General features: G+C 38.1%; 1 protein-coding gene across 6 annotated transcripts in view; it reads left to right on the top strand.

The window, feature by feature from the left end:
• MAPK8 (mitogen-activated protein kinase 8) overlaps nucleotides 1–16,339 on the top strand; it is a 116,759-nt gene that overhangs the window by 73,354 nt on the left and 27,066 nt on the right. For all 6 annotated transcript variants that reach the window (XM_023742110.1, XM_023742111.1, XM_012558955.2 and 3 more), the window contains 2 exons: nucleotides 10,998–11,056; nucleotides 11,147–11,285. In XM_023742110.1, coding sequence (XP_023597878.1) covers nucleotides 10,998–11,056; nucleotides 11,147–11,285 — 198 coding nt within the window. The remainder of the gene's footprint in view (nucleotides 1–10,997; nucleotides 11,057–11,146; nucleotides 11,286–16,339) is intronic.

The raw sequence follows: 16,339 nt of genomic DNA, 5'->3' as shown, positions 1-16,339 counted from the left end.
CAAAGTTCTAGTATACTACCCACGTAATCCTGTCCTGACTTTTGCTTGGCTATTCAATCTATAATTGATATAATTTTTTATTTCCTTTTTTGTAAAATGAGACAACTGACTGCCTTTAATCTTATTTTAATAACAGCTTTTTTGAGAAATAATTTACATACCATAAAATTCACGCATTCAACATGTACAATTCAGTGGTCTTTAGTATATTCACAGATAGGCGTAACCATGACCACAGTCAATTCTAGAACATTTTCATCATCTCAGAAAGAAACCCCATATCCTTTAGCTATCATCTACATGCTCCTAAGTGCTAAGCAACCACTAATTTACTTTCTGTCTCAGTATGCCTTTAATCTTTTAACACCTTTCTTCCACCCTAGGATTTCTCAGATGTTAATGAGAATAGTTTTACCACTTCCGCAAGTCTTCAAAGCACGCAGTTTGTCTGGTTAGGAGACTTCAGTTCATTTAGAGTAGCTAGATGCTTTTTTACTATTACTTCCCCTATCTTAAACAAATTTGTTTTATCCTTTCCGGTCTGAATATCATTTTTCTGAATTTATTCACTGAACAAATATTTGAATGGCTGCTTTAAGCAAAGTTTTATGTTTAGATGAATAACAGATTCTACTGGCTAACAGCCTATGTCTAGAGAGACGTTCTCATCCGTAAATGTAATTGTTGGCAAACATTTTCAAACTGTGTGTCAGGTATCATGCTATGTAGTAGGGCTATAGAAGTGAATAAGAACTAATTCTTTCTAACAAGGATCCTGGTATGGACAAGACTGTTGTGAAATGAGACTATAGTACAGTGTGTTGAGTGCTACAATAACATAAGTACTGAGGGGACAGAGTGGAGAGAATTTCAGCTCTGTCAAGGGCTTAGGGGTTGTCAGATTCTACAAAAGAGATCTATCTTTAAAATAAGTTCAGTAGGTAAATCACAAGCATGAGGAATAGAATGTTTAAAGGTGTTGAAGGTTTTTAAAAACACACTATTGAAATGAATTTAGTATGGCCAAGCTATAAATTTTAACAGAGGGCTTAGCAGGAGATTAAGTGGGTTAATATCATGGAAAGCCTTGAATGTACTACTAGAGAGTTTTCAGTTTTGTTTGCTTGAAATTTTTGAGGAGGTGAGGAATATGATCACCTCTTTCTTTTAGTATATTAAACCAAACAACCAAACCCATTGCCGTTGAGTCTGTTCCGACTCGTGGTGACCCTGTAGGACATGGTAAAACTGCCCCATATGGTTTCCAGGGAGTGGCTGGTGGATCCAAACTGTTGACCTTTCAGTTAGCAGCTGAGCCCTTAACCACTTGGCCACCAGGGCTCCTTTACTATATTACAGGCAGTAAAATGATAGCTGAATTTACAGAATACCATTATTAGGAAACTTGGTTTTAAAAGTAATTATAGCATGAACAATCTAGATTAGATGTTAGAAATCATGACTTATATAGGAAATTCTATAGAAATAACATAGGGAATAGAAAGAAGAGATTGAAGTTCCGATTGGCAATAGGATGGCCAGCATTATTTTGAGTTATAGTGTCGATAATGAGGAAGGAGTCAGAAATCACTCTGATTCTTCTATTGTAAAAGAGAAGGCACAGTGGAAAACTAAGGGGTTATGGTGGGAATGGTAATGAGTTCAATTTTATATTATTTGTGACACATCCATGTGAAGTGGCAATTTGTATTTGAGACTCGTAAACTAAGTACAGGCTTTTAATGCATGTTTGGGGATTATCCACATAGAGATGTTTGGAGAAAAAGACGTAGATAATACCAGTCAGGAAAAATACAGACAGAGAAAGAGGAAGATTGAAGATAGAACAGTGGGGAAGAGTGCATCCCCATGGATGAATCAGTGGAAGAGACTGGAAATGAAGAATACTGGAAAAGTGTGCAGTACTATGAAAAACCAGGGGGAAAGGGCTGAAATTATAGAGAGATACTGAGTGGGATAAAGAATTGGTGGAAGGGAGGCGGGGCCAAGATGGTGGAGTAGTCAGACACTTCCTGTGGTCCCTCTTACAACAAAGACCTGAAAAAACAAGTGAATCAATTATATATGACAATCTAGGAGCCCTGAACATCAAAGGTAAAGTTGAGGAATCGGACTAAGTGGCAGGGGGCGGGAGAGACGATTTGGAAGCAGTGCGGATTTGCCAGACCTGACTGGGCAGGAACTGGCACCTTGCGGGACAGATCGGCTGGCATGCAAGCTGAGGCAAACAGTGGCGTTCAGGATGCGTTTTCCACATTGGGAGAGACCAAGCGGCGCAGAGTCTACTCATGCCTCCAGAACCAGTGAAAAGTGGCATTCAATCGGTAACAGTTAAGTACATGCATCTAACCCACCACGCAGATCAAAAAACACCCCATTTGGAAAGAATCTCTCTCCCATTTACCTGCCTCCCTGCTCTGCACCGGGTCTCCCGGTCCAGCTTCAGCAGTTGCTGCGTCCCTGGGCTGGGAGTAGGACCCATCATGCACCCTGAGCCATTCTCCCGGCCTTGCAGATGGAACAAATTAACAAACTGGAAAAAATAACCTGCCAGCTCCCCTAAGCTGGGAACTCAGGGCAAGCACAGCTCCTTTGCCTAGGCACAGGCATAAGGGGTCCACGGACTTTGAATTCCTTTCACCCATGCATAGACTTGTGTGGGCCCATTTCAACAGCATAGGCCCTCATTACCACAGTACAACAAGGTCTGTAACGGAAGTCTAACATTAACTGTTACAGCTGTGAAGTGGCAGGTTCATGATATTTGACACTGCTCTGCCCATTAAGCAGCTTCCTCACCTGCCCATATCAGGGGCCTGAGGACTGGTAGCTCCACCCATGCCACCCAGGGGTCCAAAAATAAGTGGTGCCCCCTAGTCCTTACACCCAACAGTGTTGGGTGCTCATAGTCTGGCTGAAAAACCCATCCACCCAGGCACTCTAGAGAACAGGGACAGGTTCTCCACCCAGACACTTGGGACAGCCGTCAGCCCCCTGCCTTGCTCAGTGCGTGACCTCTTACTGCAGCCAGATGCCTGTGTGTACACCAATCACTGATGCCTGCCTGGGACTATAGGTGAGACCCTGCACCACACACTGGGTGACTGACTACCTGGACATCTAAGCTGAATCCATACAATTAAACGGACTCCTGGACTCACATACTTAGTAACAAATCTAACCACCTGGTGACAGAACTCTAGAGCTTCAAAGCTGCCAGTAATCAAACTAGCTCACATGAGCAGCCTATTTGGGCATATCAAAACAAAACGAAGCTAGGACACTGTAAGCAAACATAAATAAATATAATAACTTATTGATGCCTCGGAGACAACAGTCAATATCAAATCACATAAAGAGGCAGACCATGACAGTTTCAGCAAGCTTCCAAAGTAAAGAATCAAGAACTTTTCCAGAGGAAGAGAATTTCTTGGAATTACTGGAAGCAGAATACAAAAGATTAATATACAGAACTCTTCAAGAGATCAGGAAGCTTCGAGTTCAGGCAAAACACTGACCAAGCCAGAGAACACACAGACAAAGCAATAGAGGAACTTTAGAAAATTAGAGAAGAGCATAATGACAGATTTAACAGGCTACAAGAATCCATAGAGAGACAGCAATCAGAAATTCAGAAGATTAACAATAAAATTTCAGAATTAGACAACTCAATAGAATGTCATAGGAGCAGAAATGAGGCAATGGAAGTCAGAATTAGTGAGATTGAAGATAAAGCACTTGACACCAACTTATTTGAGGAAAAATCAGATGAAAGGATTTAAAAAATGAAGAAAAACCCTAAGAATTATGTGGGACTCTATCAAGAGGAATAAGCTACGAGTGATTGGAGTACCAGAACGGAGGGCATAACTGAAAATACAGAGAGAATTATTGAAGATTTGTTGGCAGAAAATTTCCCTGATAATCATGAAAGATGAGAAGATATCTATCCAGGATGCTTATCGAACCCCACATAAGGTAGATCCCAAAAGAAAGTTACCAAGACATATTATAATCAAACTTGCCAGAACTAAAGATAGGGAATTGTAAGAGTGGCTAGGGATAAACGAAAAGTCATCTACAAAGAAGAGTCAATAATACTAAGCTTGGACCACTCATCAGAAACCATGCAGGCAAGAAGGCAATGGGTAACATGTAAAGCCTTGAAGGAAGAAGATTGCCAGCCAAGAATTACATATCCAGCAAAACTGTCTTTAAAATATGATGGCGAAATTAGGGCATTTCCAGATAAACAGAAGTTTAGGGAGTTTGCAAAACCAAACCAAAACTACAAGAAATACTAAAGGTAGTCCTCCAGTTAGAGAGTCAGTAACATTAGATAACAACCCAAGACTAGAACACAGGACAGAGCAATCAGATATGAACCCAGATACGGAAGTCACAAAAGTAAATCAAAGCTAAAACACTGTAAATAGGGAAACAGAAACATCAATATGTAAAAGATGACAACATTAAAACTAAAAAGAGGGAATAAAAAAACGCAGTCATAGATCTTTCCAATGGAGAAGAAGTCAAGGTGATATAAAGAAATAAAAGATTAGTTTAAACTTAGAAAAATAAGGGTAAATATTCAGGTAACCACATAGGAAACTAACAATCCTATACATCAGAATAAAAAACAAGAAAAACATAAAGACTCAGCAAGTACAAAATGAACAACAATGAAAAAGATGAAAAGAAAATACATAAAAAGGACTCAGCACAGAAAATTAAGTGCAACAAAGAAACTGTGAACAATACACAAAAAAAGACATCAAAATGACAGCCTAAAATCATACCTATCAATAATTACGCTGAATGTAAATGGACTAAATGCACCAGTAAAGATACAGCGAGTGGCAGAATGGATTAAAAAACACGATCCGTCTATATGCTGCCTACGAGAAACACATCATATGTTTAGAGACACAAACAAACTAAAACTCAAAGGATGGGAAAAAATACATCAAGCAGACAACACTCAAAAAAGAGCAGGAGTGGCAATGTTAATCTCTGACAAAGTAGACTTTAAAGTAAAATCCACCACAAAGGATAAGCAAGGACACTATATAGTGATTAAAGAGTCGTACACCAGGAGGATATAACCATAATAAATATTTACGTACCCAATGACAGGGCTTCAAAATACGTAAACTCTAACAGCATTGAAAAGAGACGTAACTGCACAATAATAGTAGGAGACATCAACACATCACTTCCAGTGAAGCACAGAACATCCAGAAAGAAACTAAGTAAAGACAAGGAAGATATAAATTCCACAATCATCCAGCTTTATCTCATAGACATTTACAGAACACCCCACCCAACAGCAGCCAAGTATACTTTCTTTTCCAACGCACATGGAACATTCTCCAGAACAGACCACTTATTAGGCCATAAAGCAAGCCTTAACAGAATCCAAAGAATCAAAATATTACAAAGCATCTTTTCTGACCATAAAGCCATAAAAGTAGAAATCAGTAACAGAAAAAGCAAGGGAAAAAAATCAAACACATGGAAACTGAACACTACCTTGCTAAAAGAAACACTGGGTTATAGAAGAAATTAAGGACAGGATAAAGAAATTCACAGAATCAAATGAGAATGAAAACACATCCCACCAGAACCTTTGGAACACAGCAAAAGCAGTGCTCAGAGGTCAGTTTATAGCAATAAATGCACACATCCAAAAACAAGAAAGGTCCAAAATGAAAACATTAATTCTACAACTCAAACAAATACAGAGCAGCAAAAGAAGCCCTCAGGTACCAGAAGAAAGGAAATAATAAGAATTAGAGCAGAATTAAATGAAATAGAGAACAGAAAAACAATGGAAAGAGTTAAGAAGACCAAAAGCTAGTTCTTTAAAAAAGATCAACAAAATTGATAAAACATTGGCCAAACTGACAAAAGAAAAACAGGAGAGGAAGCAAATAACCCGAGATAGAAATGAGATGGGCAATGTCACAGCAGACCCAAATGAAATTAAAAGAATCGTAACAGAATACTAAGAAAAATCATACTCTTAACAAATTTGAAAACCTAGCTGAAGTGGACAAATTTCTAGACACACACTGCCTAGCTAAACTAACACAGAGGTAGAACAACTAAATAAATCTATAACAAAAGAAGAACTTGAAAAGGTAATTAAAAAACTCCCAACAACAACAACAAAAAAAAGCCCTGCTGTGGGGACCATGGTCTCGGGGAATACCTAGCTCCGTTGGCATAACACAGTTTATAAAGACAACGTTCTACATTCTACCTTGGTGAGTAGCGTCTGGGGTCTTAAAAGCCTGTGAGCAGCCATCTAAGATACTCCACTGGTCCCACCCGTTCGGGAGCAAGGCAGAATGAAGAGAACAGGATACAAGGAAAAGATTAGTCCAAAGGACTAATGGACCACAGCTACCAAGGCCTCCACCAGACTGAGTCCAGTACAGCTAGATTGTGCCCGGCTACCACCACTGACTGCTCTGACCAGGATCACAACAGAGGGTTCTGGACAGAGCTGGAGAAGGATGTAGAACATAATTCTAACTCACACAAAAAAGACCAGATTTACTGGCCTGAAGGAGACTGGAGAAACCCCTAGAGTATAGCCCCCAGACACCCTTTTAGCTCAGTGGTGAAGTCACTTCCGAGGTTCACCATTCAGTTGGGATTGGACAGCCCCATAAAACAAAACGGGACTAATGAGGCACAGCAGTCCAGGGACAGGGACTAGAAGGCAGAAGGGGACAGGAAGCTAGTGATAAGGAACCCAAGGTTGAATAAGGACAGTGTTGACATGTAGTGGAGCTGTTAACCATTGTCATAGGGCAACGTGTGTACTGTTTAATGAGAAACTGTTTTGTTCTGTAAACCTTCACCTAAAGTGAGAATAGCAGCACAACTGGAAGATCGTAATTGATGTTACTGAATTGTGCATGTAGAAATTTTTGAAATGTTGTATCTTTGGCTATGTATATTTTCACCAAAAAAAAAGAAAAAGTTGAGAAGGGAGAGCGTTGACATGTCATGGGGTTGTTAACCAATGTCATAAAACAACGTGTGTACTGACTATTTAATGAGAAACTGTTTGATCTGTAAACCTTCACCTAAAGTACAATAAGAAAAAAAAAAAAAAAGCTCTGGCCCACACAATTTCACTGGAGAATTCTACCAAACTTTCAGAGAAGCGTTAACACCACTACTACTAAAGGTATTTCAGAGCATAGAAAAGGGTGGAATACTCCCAAACTCATTTTATGAAGCCAGCGTAACCCTGAGACCAAAACCAGGCAAAAACACCACAAAAAAAGAAAATTATAGACCAATATCCCTGATGAACATGGATGCAAAAATCTTCAAGAAAATTCTAGCCAATAGAATTCAGCAATATATCAAAAAACTAATTCACCATGATCAAGTAGGATTTATACCAGGTATGCAGGGATGGTTCAACATTATTAAAACAATCAGTGTAATCCATCACATAAATAAAACAAAAGACAAGAACCACATGATCTTATCAGTTGATGCAGAAAAGGCATTTGACAAAGTCCAGCACCCATTCATGATAAAAACTCTCAGGAGAATAGGAATAGAAGGGAAATTCCTCAACATAATTAAGGGCATTTGTACAAAGCCAACAGTCAACATCATCCTAAATGGAGAGAGTCTGAAAGCATTCTCCTTGAGAACAGGAACCAGACAAGGATGCCCTTTATCACCACTCTTATTCAGCATTGTGCTGGAGGTCCTAGCCAGAGCAGTTAGGCTAGAAAAAGAAATAAAGGACATCCAACTTGGTAAGGAAGAAGTAAAAGTATCTCTATTTGCAGATAATATGATCTTACACACAGAATACCCCAAAGAATCCACAAGAATACTACTGGAACTAATAGAAGATTTCAGCAAAGTTTCAGGACACAAGATAAACATACAAAAATCAGTTGGATTCCTCTAGACTAACAAAGAGAACTTTGAAGAGGAAATCACTAAGTCAATACCATTTAAAATAGCCCCCAAGAAGATAAAATACTTAGGAATAAGTCTAACCAGAGACGTAAAAGACCTATCCAAAGAAAACTACAAGACACTACGGCAGGAAACCAAAAGAGACCTGCATAAGCGGAAAAACATACCTTGCTCATGGTTAGGAAGACTCAACATTGTGAAAATGTCAATACTACCCAAAGTGATTTACAGATACAATGCAATCCCAATCCAAATTCCAGTGGCATTTTTTAAGGAGATGGAGAAACAAATCACCAACTTCATATGGAGAGGGAAGAGGCCCTGGATAGGTAAAGCATTACTGAAGAACAAAGGGGGAGGCCTCACACTACCTGATTTTAGAACCTATTATACTGCCATGGTAGTCAAAACAGTGGTTCTGGCACAAGAGATACATAGACAAATGGAACAGAATGGTGAATCCGGACATAAAATCAGTGTTCGATGAGAATCTGATATTTGACAAAAGACCAAAGTCCATAAATGGGGGAAAAGACAGTCTCTTAAACAAATGGTGCTGGTATAATTGGATATCCATCTGTAAAAACCGAAACAATACCCATACCTCACATCATGCAGAGAAACTAACTCAAAATGGATCAAAGACCTAAATATAAAATCTAAAATGATAAAGGTCATGGAAGAATAATAGGGATAACGGTAGGAGCCCTAATACATGCCATAAACAGAATATAAAACTTTAATAACAGTACACAAACGTCAGAAGAGAAACTAGATAACTGGTAGCTCCTAAAAATCAAACACTTATGCTCATGAAAAGACTTTACCAGAAGAGTAAAAAGACAGCCTACAGACTGGGAAAAAAATTTTGGCTACGAGAAATCTGATCAGTGTCTAATCTCTAAAATGTACAAGATGCTGGAAAACCTCAACAACAGAAAGACAACCCAATTTAAAAATGGGCAAAGGATATGAACAGGCAATTCACCAAAGAAGACATTCAGGCGGCTAACAGATACATGAGGAAATGCTGGCAGTCTTTAGCCATTAGAGAAATGCAAATCAAAACTACAATGAGATATCATCTCATTCCAGCAACGCTAGTATTAATCCAAAAAACACAAAATAATTAATGTTGGAGAAGTTGTGGAGAGAATGTAAAATGGTACAACCACTTTGGAAATAGATTTGGCACTTCCTTGGAAAGCTGGAAATAGAAGTACCATACGATCCAGCAATCCCACACTCCTTGGAATATATCCTTGAGAAATATGAGCCGTTACATGAATAGATATATGGACACCCATGTTCATTGCAGGACTGTTCACAATCGCAAAAAGGTGGAAACAATCTAGGTGCCCATCAACAGACAAATGGATGAACAAATTGCGGCATATTCACACAACGGAATACTGTGCAGTGATAAAGAACAACGATGAATCTGTGAAACATCTCATAATGTGGATGAATCTGGAAGGCATAATGCTGAGTGAAATTAGTCAGTCACAAAAGTATAAATATTGTATGAGACCACTATTATAAGGACTCAAGAGAAGGTTTAAACACAGAAGAAAACGTTCTTGATGGTTATGAGGGTGGGGAGGGAGGGAGAAGGGTATTCACTAACTAGATAGTAGATAAAAATTGTTAGGTGAAGGGAAGGACAGTGCACACTACAGGGGACGTTGACACAACTGGACTAAACCAAAAGCTGAGAAGTTTCCTGAGTACAGCGAAACACTTTGAGGGACAGAGTAGCAGGGGCGAGAGTCTGGGGACCATGGTTTCGGGGGACATCTAGGTCAATTGACATAACAAAGTTTGTTAAGAAAATGTTATGCGTCCTGTTTTGGTGAGTGGTGTCTGGGGTCTTGAAATCTACCGGGCGACCATCTAAGATGCATAGGTTGGTCCCAACCCACCTGGAGCAAGGGAGAGTGAAGAGCACCAGAGACACGAGGAAGATACTAGTCCAAGAGACAGAAAGTGCCACATAAACCAGAGACTCCATCAGCCTGAGACCAGAGGAACTAGATGGTTCCTGGCTACTACCAGTGACCACCCTGACAGGGAATACAGCAGAGAGTCCCTCATGGAGCAGAAGAAAAGTGGGGTGCAGAACTCAAATTCTAGTGAAAAGACCAGACTATGGTCTGACTGAGACTAGAGGGACCCCAGAAGACATGGCCTCCAGACTCTGTTAGCCCAGAACTGAAACCATTCCCGAGGCCATCTCTTCAGACATAGATTACACTGGACTAGAAGACATAAAATGATACTCGTGAAGAGTGTGCTTCTTAGCTCAAGTAGATAAATGAGACTAAATGTGGGGTTCCTGTCCAGATGTGAGATGAGAAGGCAAAAAGGGACAGGAGCTGGTTGAATGGACACCGGAAATCCGGGGTGGAAAGGAGGAGTGTGATGTTACATTACAGGAAGGGCAATTAGGATCACAAAACAATGTGTCTATACATTTTTGTATGAGAGACTAACTTGAAATGTGAACTTACACTTAAAGCACAGTTTAAAAAAGAAAACAAAAACGGCAGAATGTGTTTAAGGTTTGCTGACAAATAATGTAGAGGTTTATATAACTTATGACATAAACAAAAAAAAAAAAAAGTTTTTGAGTTGACTCAGATTCCTGGTGACCTCCTATGTGTCAGTAGAACTGCTCCATAGGGTTTTAAATGACTTTTTTCAGTAGGTCACCAGGCTTTTCTTCCAGTGTTCCTGTGGGTGGACTTGAACCTCCAGCTTTTCAGTTAGCATCTGAGCATGGTACTTAGTATTAGTAATTTAGTGTTTTCATAAATGCAATGGATTATGTGATGCTTCTGTTTATAAAGTTTTAACATATAAAAATAAGAGAGAGATTACGTGAGTTTAAAAGTTAAAAATTTGAAAGATTTTAAACTGGTGGTAGAATTTTTCAACCTATGTATTTGCAGTTCCCAAATGAAAGTATTATAAAGTGGTTTCTAATTTTTCTCCCTCTCTTGCTTTTACCACAGATAATTGGTCTTTTGAATGTGTTCACACCACAGAAATCCCTGGAAGAATTTCAAGATGTGTAAGTGTGATAATTAAAATTTTATTATTAGCAGATTATTTTTAGATTGTTGCTGCATACTTTAGCTGTCATCTTTTTTCACCCATGAAGTTACATAGTCATGGAGCTCATGGATGCAAATCTTTGCCAAGTGATTCAGATGGAACTAGATCATGAAAGAATGTCCTACCTTCTCTATCAGATGCTGTGTGGAATCAAGCACCTGCACTCTGCTGGAATTATTCATCGGGTTAGTCGAAAAATATATTATCATATTCTGTTTTTGTTGAGAAGTTCACATAATGTAAAATTATCATTTTAAAGTGTAAAATTCAGTGGTTTTTAGTAGATTCAGATGTACAACTACCGCCTGTATCATGTTCCAGAACATTTTCCTACCCCCAAACCCTGTACCCATTATGCAGCACTTCTCATTTCCTCTGTCCCCTAGCTCCTGGTAACCACCAGTCTGCGCTCTGTCTCTGGTCTATTCATCTCTTCTGGATATTTCATGTAAATGGAATCATCCAAGATGTGACCTTGTCTGTCTGGCTTCTTTCATTTAGCATAATGTTTTCAAGGTCATCCATGTAGTAGTATGTATCAGTACTTTATTCCTTTTTATAACTGAATAATATTCCATCGTTTTTATATTTCACATTTTGTTTATTCATTCATCCGTTGGTAGACATTTGAGTTTCTAACGTTTGGCTATTGTGAGTAGTGCTGCTGTGAACATTCGTGTACAAGTATTTGAGTACCTGTTTTTCTTTCTTGTAAGTATATGCCTAGAAGTAGAATTGCTGCATCACATGGTAATTCTGTGTTTAAGTTTTTGAAGAACTGTAAGCTGTTTTCCACAGTTTTATATTCCTACCAGCATTGGATGAGGGTTCCAATTTGTCCACATCCTTCCCAGTACTTGTTAGTTTCCTTTTTTTTTTTTTTAATTAAAGCCATCCTAGTGAGTGTAAAGTGGTTTTCATTGTGGTGTTATTTTCTTCCCCCTAACAATTTCTTCACTGTAATTCAGTGACATTGATTATATTCTTCAAGTTGTACAGCCATTCTCACTATACTTTTCCAAATTATTCCACCACCATTAACATACATTCACTGCACCCTAATCAGAAACTTCTCGTTGTGGTTATGATTTGCATTTCCCTAATGACTAATGAAAGGAGCCCTGGTGTCAGAATGGTTCATTAAGCTTTAGTCTGCTAACCAAAAGGTTGGCAAAGACCTGCTGATCTGCTCCTGTAAAGATGACAGCCTAGAAAATCTTACGGGGCAGTTCTGCTCTGCCATACAGAGTTGCTGTGAGTTACAACCTACTTGACGGCACAGAACAACAACGAGTAATGCTGAACATCTTTTCTTGTGCTTGTTGGCCTTTTGTATATCTTATTTGGAGAAATGTCTGTTGAAGTCCTTTGCCTCATATGTTTTAAGTGTTTTTATTATGAAAGGGTGCTTCATTCCTTTTTATAACTGAATTATTGTATCAGGTGCTTTTCCTGCATCAATTGAGATGATCATGGGAGTTTTTTCCCTTTGTTCTTTTAATTAATGTGATATATTACATTAATTGATTTTCTATGTTGAACCACCCTTGCCTTTCTGGAAAACTCATTTGGTCATGGCATATGATTCTTTTAATATAGTATTATATTTGGTTTGCTAGTATTTTGTTGAGAATTTTTGCATCAAATTATGTTTGTAAAGGGATATTGGTCTGTAGTTTTCTTGTCATGTCTTTGTCTGGCTCTGGTATCAGGGTAATGTCAGCCTCATGGAAAGCATTGGGAGATATTCCCTTCTCTTTTATTTTTTGCAAGAGTTTCTTCTCTAAATGTTTGGTAGAACTTACCAGTGAAGCTATCTGGTCCAGGACTTTTTTTTTGCTGGGAATTTTTTGATTGCTGATCATTCTCCTTACATTTTATCGTCTGTTCAGATTTTCTGTTTCTTTTTTAGTCAGTTTTAATAGTTTGTGTTTCTAAGAATTTTCCATGTCTTCTAAATTATTTAATTTGTTAGTGTACAGTGTTCATCGTATTCTCTTATAATCGTCTATTTCTGTAAGGTCAGTAGTAATGTCCCTATTTTCATTCTGATTTTAGTAATTAAAGTCTTTTCTGTTTTTTGTTTGTTTTTTAAAAAGCCAATCTATATAAAGGTTTGTCAATTTTGTTGATTTTTTTTTTTATAAAAACAACTTTTGGTTTTGTTTATTTTCTCTTGTTTTTCTGTTCTCTATTTTACTTATCTGTGCTCTAATCTTTATTATTTTTTTCCTTCTGCTTACTTGGAGTTTGATTTGCTATTCTTTGTCTAGTTCCTTAAGGTGTCAAGTTAGGTAATTGATTTGAGATTTTTCTTCTTTTATAATGTAGACATTTCAGTAATAAGCTTCCCCCTAAGCACTTAACTGCATTCTGTAAGTTTTGATATGTTGTGTTTTTGTTTTTGTTCGTCTCAAAGTATTTTCTAATTTCCCTTGTGATTTCTTCTTTGACCCATTGGTTGTTTAAGAGTATGTTGTTTAATTTCCACAGATTTGTGACTTTCCCAGTTTTTCCCGTGACAGATATCTAGTTTCACTCCATTGTGGTTGCTGAAGATACTTTGAATGATTTCAGTGTATTTAAATTTATTAAGACTTATTTTGTGGCCTAACATACTGTCTGTATAATGTTTCATGTGCACTTAAGAAAAATGTGTGTTCTGTTGTTTTGGGGCAGAGTATTCTGTATGTGTATTAGGTCTATAGTTTATAGTGTTGTGGAAGTCCTCTATTTCCTTATTGATCTTATGTCTATATATGTTCTATCCATTATTGAAAGTGGTGTATTAAAGACTCCAACTATTATTGTAGAACTGTCTGTTGCTGCTTTGAATTCATATGTTTTGGGGCACTGTTGTTAGATGAGTATATGTTTGTAATTGTTATATCTTGATGTATTGACCCTTTTGTCAGTATGTAATATCCTTCTTTCTCTCTGTAATTATTTTGGCTTGTAATCTATTTTGTCTAATACTAGTGTAGCCACCCTAGCTCTCCTTTGGTTACTGTTTGCCTGTAGTATGTTTTTCCATCCTTTTACTTTTAACTTACTTGTATCTTCATTTCTAAAGTGGATCTCTTGTAGGTAGGCAGCATGCAGATGAACCATGTTTTTAATCCATTCGGCCGATCTCTGCTTTTTAATTAGAGATTTTAATCCATTTGCACTGAAAGTAATTGCTCAGAGGAGGGACTTCTGCTATTTTGCTATGTGTTTTCTGTATGCATTATACCATTTTTGTGTTTTATTTCTGCCATTACTGCCTTCTTTTATGTTTAGTTGATTTTTGTAATTTTTTGTTTGATTTTTATAATATACCATTTTGATTCCTTTCTCATTTCCTGTGTGTTTTTTTTTTTTTTTTTAGTTAGTTATTTTCTTAGTGGTTACCCTGTGTATTATAATTAACCTCTTAAACTTTTAACAGTCTGTTTTGAATAATATCACCTTCGCTTCAGTAACCCATTGCTGTTGAGTTGATTCCAACTCATAGTGACCCTCTAGGACAGAGTAGGACTGCCCAGAGTAGAACAGGGCTTCCAAGGCTGTAATCTTTGTGGAAGCAGACTGCCACATCTTTCTCCAGTTGGTGGGTTTGAACCTCTGACCTTTTGATTAGCAGTGGAGTGCTTAACCACTGCACCACCAGGGCTCCTCTTAGCTTCGGTAGTGTATAAAATCTCTGCTCCTATTCATCTTTGTCCCTCTTCTTTTTGTTGTTGTCACAAATTAACATTTTTATACATTGTGTGCTGGTTTACATAGGTTTGTAATTACTGCCTTATGCATTTGTCTTTTAAATCACAGGAAAAGAAACAGGAGGTAACAAATAAAATTCCAGTAATACTGACTTTTGTATTTACATCTGTAGTTACCTTCACCAGTGCTCTTTATTTCTTTGTGTCTATTTGTTTGACTATTTAATGCCCTGTCATTTCAATCGGGAAAGATTTCCTTTTGACATTTCTTATCGGGCAGGTGTACTGGCAACAAACTCCCTCATCTTTTGTTTATCTGATAATGTCTTAGTTTTTCTTTCATTTTTGAACAATAGTTTTGCTGGATGTAAATTCTTGGTTGACAGTTTTTTTCTTGAAGCACTTTAAATCTATCATCCCACTGTCTTCTGGCTTCCATGGTTTCAGATAAGAAATCTGCTCTTAATTGAGGATCCCTTATACTTGATGAGTTGCTTCTCTCTTCTTGGCTTCAAGATTTTCTCTTTGTCTTTGGACAGTTTGATTATAGTGTGTCGTGTGTAGATTTGTGTCTTTTATCAAATTTGGGGAGTTATCTGCCATTATTTCTTCAAATATTCTTTCTGCCCCTTTTTCTGTCTCTTCTCCTGCTGAGACTCCCATTATGTATATGTTGATACACGTAGGCAAGTGTATGTAGGCTAAAACTGCAGAAAATAGAACTGGACAAACACAGTAGCATTAGTAAATTCTAATACACTCCATCAGTGCCAACAGATAAAGCAGTCAAAATAAAGTGCAACTGCAGAAAATGTACATAGTATAAGAATGTTGAGCTAATAAGAGATATATTGGAATCTGTTACCTACGACAAAGAATAGGCTTTTTTCTAGGTCCAGCTGCTGGGAAACAGACTCTAGGATGGAGCTAGACATGTTAGAAGTTTATTGGGGAGTGCTCTCAGGATTATCATCTTGAGGGAGTAGGGGAAGTAAAATTGGGCAGAGGCAAAAATTGAATTGGTTGCAGTTACTCCAAAGACCTCAGCTGATGTCTCTGCTGGTCCTTTATGCTGGTCCTAGGAAGGGGTATGTCCTTGGAAAAGATGATTCTTGGTGTCTGAGGGCAGTTCCTGGAGAGAAATTTGCTGAAAACTCAGCCACCAACACTCCAAGAAACTGGAAGATGGAGTGCTTCAGTTTTGAAGCAAGTATCTGAGCAGGCATCACAGCACCCACTACAGGCCACCCCTTATACCGCTTGTTCCCATGCGTTAAGTTCTGAAAACTTTCTCCATGATTTTGTTTGGTTTCTTTTCCTGGGATAGCATAAGAAGCTGATTAGTGGAATGAATTACAGACCCTACTTTTGCAGCTAGCCTTGAGGCCACAATTGATACTCGTCTCTCTGCTTTGCTATTCATTGTATATTCCCCTCACCCTAGGCTAGTTGTTCTGTTGGACTGAGATTGTTTACCTGGTGAAATAACATGAGCTGTCATCCATTAGGAGTCCAGTGCAAGTCAGTGTTGGGGGTGG

Source organism: Trichechus manatus, unplaced genomic scaffold (assembly GCF_000243295.1).
Source record: "Trichechus manatus latirostris isolate Lorelei unplaced genomic scaffold, TriManLat1.0 scaffold00200, whole genome shotgun sequence".
NCBI lineage: Eukaryota > Metazoa > Chordata > Mammalia > Sirenia > Trichechidae > Trichechus > Trichechus manatus.
This window is presented reverse-complemented; position numbering and strand designations above follow the sequence as displayed.